The 6,594-nt window shown below is 29.3% G+C and overlaps 1 protein-coding gene across 1 annotated transcript; it reads left to right on the top strand.

The window, feature by feature from the left end:
- Positions 1 to 4,058: 4,058 nt before the first annotated feature.
- Positions 4,059 to 5,672, top strand: LOC112680274 (jerky protein homolog-like). The gene has a single exon (XM_025550309.1). It carries the CDS (start codon positions 4,059 to 4,061, stop codon positions 5,670 to 5,672), a length of 1,614 nt encoding a protein of 537 aa, XP_025406094.1.
- The last annotated feature ends 922 nt before the right edge of the window (positions 5,673 to 6,594 follow it).

The raw sequence follows: 6,594 nt of genomic DNA, 5'->3' as shown, positions 1-6,594 counted from the left end.
CATAAACATAAAAAGAAAATCCAGACAATTTAAAATAATAAACGAAATACTCTATTACAAAAAATATGCACCCCCAAAAGGTCAGAATCGAATCCTTGTCATACCAAAATCATTAATAAAGGAAATATTGAGGTCTTACCATGATTCATCCACGGGTGGTTTAACAAGAATATCACGTACTATTCATAAAATTCAAAATAAATACTATTGGCCAACGTTAAATAAAGACACAACCGATTTCATAAAATCATGCGAGGAATGTCAAATAAATAAAAAAATAAGCGGCAGACCTGTAGGCCTATTACATCCTATACCAATCACCTCAGGTAAACCACTAGATAGAATAACATTTGACTATCTAGGACCCCTACCTTCCAGTAATAAAAAAAGATACATTCTAGTGGCAGCATGTAACACCACTAAATACATTTTTACAAAAGCAGTTGAATCGGCCACGGCAGAAACAACTGTAAAATTCATAATAGAAATAATTACACAATGGGGATGTTTCAGAAACTTTTCTTCTGACAGTGGTACTCATTTTAGAAATAAATTAGTCACTGACATCTGCACAAGTTTGGGAATAAAACAAACATTGTCCACAAGCTATTCGCCACAAACGCAGGGTCTAGTCGAAAAAATTAACGGAACTATAACTGGTTCATTGAAAAACTATTTATTAGGAAATAATCAAAGTAAATGGTCATATTTCTTACCGCATGTTACACTTGCATACAATTCGATACCTCAAACCGTCACTAAATACAGCCCATTTTATCTCATGCTTGGCTTTGAACCACAGTTTCCCTTGGACAATAAGATAATTCCCGCAGACATCCCATTCAATCTAAAAGAATCACTAAAAGAACTAAATAAAATAAGGGACAAAATACCACAAAAAATACATGAAGCTCAGGTGACACAAAAAAAATATCACGATAAGACACATAAAACAATAAATTACAAAGTAAATGATCTAGTAATGGTAAGATTCCCATTCCTAGACATAGGAAAATCTCCTAAATTAAGACCCAAATATAGACGACAGTATAAAATAATAGAAAAAATTAACGACCTAAATTTCAAAATAAAACTAATTTTAAACGACAAAGAAGTCAAGGACATCATCCATGTTAGGCGTCTAAAACCGTTTTACTCCAGAATTGGAGAAAATAATACAGACAAAAATGTCATAACTTAATCAAGTTCCCCGATAAATAATACACTAAAACCTAACCAACATACATATAGTACAAAACAAACGAATAAATAAATAAAAAAAAAAAAAAGAGAAAAGATTCTTCATAAATTAAATTAACTATTAATACTGTTACAAAAATTTCACAAAAATTATCTATAATTTAAATATAATTTTAGCTTATAACTATTATAATATAAAAAATTGTTCATAAGTTAAGTATAATTTTAGTTTATCTATATTATATTATAAAAATTCTTCACTATTATCAATAATTAGTGCAAAAATTCTAATAATTGCTCAGAATTTAAGTATAAACTACATAAGTTAATTAGTATTATAAAATAACAAAAAATTCTTCATAAATTAAATTAACTATTGTAAGTGTTACGACTAATTTCACAAAAAAATTGTCTATGACTTAAATATAATCATAGTTTACCACTATTATAAAAAAAATTATTCATAGTTTAAGTATAATTTAAGTTGATTGTTATAATATAAGATCATCAAAAAAAAAAAATGTTTTTAATTTCAATATAACATAAGTTTATAATTAATGTGATTTAAAAATGTCATAAGAAAATTATACAAGTATTATTTCAAAAAAAAAAAAACGTTCTTAATCTAAATCTAAGATAAAATTAATCATAAGTGTAATATAAAAAATTTAATTTTGTAAAAAAAAATAAAAAATTAATTGTAATCTAAATTTAAGTAAAACCAATCATTATTATATGTAATACCAAAAAAAAAAAAAATGTCATTAATTTATATATACATATATATATGTTCCTTAAGTATTACATGATATATTATAGTTTATTTTCTTTCCTTTCCGCTTTTTAATGTTATTAATACAACAACACAACAAAATATGCAACAAACATTCATGAAGATGGTTCAACAAGAAGACAAACAACAACACAAAACAAAAAATTGTAAATCATAACATTATTATGACATGGTAATGTTCAATGATTAGTAATAAGATAACAATGTGTGAACACTCATTATAATCAACCAGATAGGAAATATACAAATAACAGTAGTATAGACTTTCAGTTTCACCCTCCATAATTTCATTGTAACTCTTATTTCTGCATTAAACTATTGTTACTGTCCCTTGATTATTGTAAAAAAACAAAAAAGTAAAAACCTCATCAGAGAAATCGTTATTGTACTTTAAATTTCACTTTTCACGTTTTATCTATACTCTAAAATGTTTACAAATATTTATATTATTCTCGCAATGGCCAGCGAGCGTTGTTGTGAGGACACAAAAAAAAAAAGTGTAAGGTGGATGTAATGATGTGCATCATTCGACTGTAAAAGACGGCACAAATATTTTATTATGTATACAATTTATATGTACGTTATTTTAAACCTTTTCAAATAAATAAATAACGGTATCTTCGATACCCGCACGAACGACACAAGTCGAACAATAAATACTATTGACATCCCTACATTCGAAGAACAGGCCCAAGGTCCATGCCACCGCATGTGCCTATATAACAGGGACACACACCACTCTTCCCAGCGAGTTCTTGATCTTATGTCATCAGTGCATGCGCATCGATCATAAGATCAACGACGAGCTTATACATGCGATTTATTTTGATTATTTAAGTTTAATTTAAATAAAAAAAAATATTAAATTATTAATCCGTTCGACTTGTGTTCTTCGTATGAGTATTGAAGAGTATCCAGTTCTAGTGCTAGCATTAGAACCGGATACTCTTCAATAGCTATTAAATTATTATTATTAAATAGCTATTAAATTCTGGATTTGTCCTTTCTTTTTCAACCTCGCGTCGACATCAGAAGGTCTACGGCAAAACAAGTAAGTGCTGTTTTATTTAGCTTGGCAGACTGTACAATTGCGCTGATCGGCTCTCGAACCTTCTCAACCCTAAGAGCCCTCCTTTAAACAAGGAGGAAGGTAACAACCCATCAATACCTCACCGCCATTCATATATACACCACATCCCCCATACTTCCCAATCATCCCATCACCCAACTTATTTTATTTTTTGCATTTTTGGGTTATTACACACATTATCTCCTAATGGGCTGTGGTTTCTTACAGTCCTCAAAGACATAGAAGAAATTGATCTCGGATGGTGGTTGATATATGTTATGATGATAATGGTACATTTTACTTGCATCACAAATTGATAAAATCAGGTATCTTGTATCTGAATATTTGCTTATTATTGAATAATATTAAAGGCATTTTAAGAAATTTTGATCAACAATTTTGTTTGGATGCAAGTAACTTTCAATCGGTAACTTTATCGGTAGATTACGGATTTTGAACCTAAAGAAAAGCATTTAAAATGAAGCATTTAAACTCTGTACATTTTTCAAAAAAGAATTACATTTTAACCATAATTTTCATAAATTAAAAAAAAAATAAATACATTATAATAAAATAGATTTCTATTTACAAAACTGTTGTTTTTCTTTATCCACAGTTCATCTGTAAATTAAATGATCTGTAACGCGTTCGAAACTTTTATCGATAAATCAATATATTGAACAAAACGAGATATAATCAATTGAGTGATGTTCTTGAAACACATTATAATATAAGGGATGTACATTACAGTAGAGTCCCGCTAATCCGGTCATCGCTAATCCGGACATCCGGATAATCCGGACAATTTATGTTTCGTATTTAGTACTCATGTATAATATATATATTCGGGAATACCCATAATTAAGATATGGTTTAAACTTATCGTTTCGATTAGGTACATATGTATTGTGATATTATTTCGTTTAGTGGTGATTGTGTACCAGTGTAGACCGTTCCGTTTATTTTTTCCTCTGCTTATTATAAAAACAACATAAAATGACAACTTCGGTTAAACGTAAGAAAGTGACTGTAACAATGGAACAAAAACTCCAAGATTTATTTCGTATTGATGCTGGTGAATCATTAACAAAAATCGCGCAAGAGTTAGGAGTGGGTAAGCAAACCGTTTCGGATTGGAAAAAAAAACGAATAGAAATTGAAAATTTTTGTGCGAAAATGGTGAGCGTGGACAGCTTAGGTAACAGACGCACATTAAGAAAACCAAACAACGAAGCTTTAGACGAGGCTTTGTACATTTGGTTTTGTCAACAACGTGAACAAGGAGTTCCGTTGTCGGGTGTTACATTACAAGCTATCGCGATAAAATTTAATGAAAAATTAAAAGGAGATCCTACTTTAGCTGCTAGTGTAGGATGGTTGTCTCGGTGGAAAAATCGACATGGCATTTGTGAACATGGTGTAAGTGGTGAAATTTTATCAGATGACAAGGTTGCAAGTGAAGACTTTAAAACGAAATTTGAAAAGTTTATTAGCGATGAAGACTTAATGCCTTGCCAAATTTTTAATGCTGACGAAACTGGGTTGAATTACAAAATGCTTCCAAAAAAAACATTAGCCTCAAAACTAGATTCTGTAGCCAAAGGATATAAAGTGAAAAAAGAACGAGTAACTTTACTTCCTTGCAGTAACGCTTCTGGTGATTTAAAATTTCCACTTTTGGTGATCGGAAAATCAGTTAAGCCTAGAGCTTTCAAAAACGTTAATATGAGTGCACTTCCAGCTCAATACACTTCACAAAAATCTGCTTGGATGAACGGAAACATTTTTAAAAATTGGTTTTTCGAAACATTTGTGCCTACAACAAAGACATTTTTCAAACAGAAAAAACTTCCAGAAAAAGCTGTATTGTTTATAGATAATGCTCCGTGTCACCCTAGTGAAAGTGAATTACGAGATGGTGAAATTTATGTGAAATTTTTGCCACCTAACGTGACGTCATTGATACAACCAATGGATCAAGGTGTTATTGAAACGACAAAACGGCTTTACAGAAAAAAGTTGATCATGTTTCTTTTAGAGCAACAAGAAGCGAACCCGTTAGTTAACTTTATGGATCTTTTAAAAAAAGTAACAATAAAAACTGTTCTTTATTTAGCCGCAGAAGCGTGGGAAGGAGTTAAGCCAGAAACACTTCAAAAAAGTTGGAAAAAATTGTGGCCTAATATTCCTCAAGAAAACTATAGACGAGATGAAACAACTTCAAATGAAGACACTGATTTCATTCAAGTTTTTCAAGAGTTGGAAGGTTGTGCCGAGGTGGAAGCAAATTATATTTCTGAATGGATAAACGGTGACACTGATGTTGGTCATCAGGTTCTTAGTGATGATGAAATTGTAAATGCATGTATTGAAAACATAGAAATAGAAGTTGACAGTTCAGAAGATGAAGATGATGGTACAGATCAATCAACGGGCCCAACACATGGTGAAGCAACTGCAATGCTGGAGCAGTTGATGACTTACTTCGAGAAACAAAGTGAAACATCTTCTGCTGAGCTACTGACCTTAAGGCGTCTAAGACATCGCACAGCGAAATTACGTCAATCTTCATTAAAACAAAAAAATATCACGGAGTTTTTCAAGTCTTAATACATATGTACATAATAAAAATAATAATGTTACCTAATGTAAAATTGTAAATCAATAAATTTTGAATTCGTATAAATACATAAGTTGTTTTTTGACAGTATATTTATTGTGTTATTATTTATTGTGTTTATTAATGAGTAAGTTAAAAAAAAACGTCATTTCGTTTAATCCGGATTTTCGATAATCCGGAGAGAGTCCGGTCCCATCTAGTCCGGATTAGCGGGACTCTACTAAATATTATATATATTTTATATTATAATATAAGTATAAAAATTAAACATTCAAATAAGATTATATAGAAAACATTATGAAAAAAATGTTACATAAAAGTAAATAAAGTTGCCGAAAAGGTTTTTTAGAGCATTGAAATAACAGAAAAAAAAAATAATGTAAGACATACTACGTATATTTGATTCTAAGTGGTTTAAATTGAACGTAGGTTTGTTTAAGATCAATAGAAAATAAAACATGTACATATGTTCCCTAATACCTAATTATCATTGTTTTTATTTGTTTTAAAATATATTTGATTTACGTTTTAGATTTTTTTTTCCTTGTATTGATAAAGTTAGTACTGGTTTTTTAATTTATTTTGTATTAATTGTACATCACTCAATGATTATATTATGAAAATATTTGATAATTTTATAATTTTGTAAATTTTACGTAAACTACACATTTGTTATTTACTCCTTAAAGACTCTTTATCATTATATTAAAAAAGGTTTATAATGATTTAATATATCATAAAAATGTAACATATATTAGTTGGTATTGTACTATATATAATTTAAAATAGTATACATAAGTATAGTAAATTATAGTTTAGTATAGTTTAATAATAATAAAATAAATACGTTTCAATATCGGATTGTTAATGTTCATAAAATACAAATGTAATAACTATAAAAAAAAAGTGTAA

This window comes from Sipha flava, unplaced genomic scaffold (assembly GCF_003268045.1).
Source record: "Sipha flava isolate LNK unplaced genomic scaffold, YSA_version1 17662_pilon_pilon, whole genome shotgun sequence".
NCBI classification, from domain to species: Eukaryota; Metazoa; Arthropoda; class Insecta; order Hemiptera; family Aphididae; genus Sipha; species Sipha flava.
The sequence above is the reverse complement of the archived record's forward strand: the minus strand, read 5'-3'. Positions and strand labels throughout refer to the sequence as shown.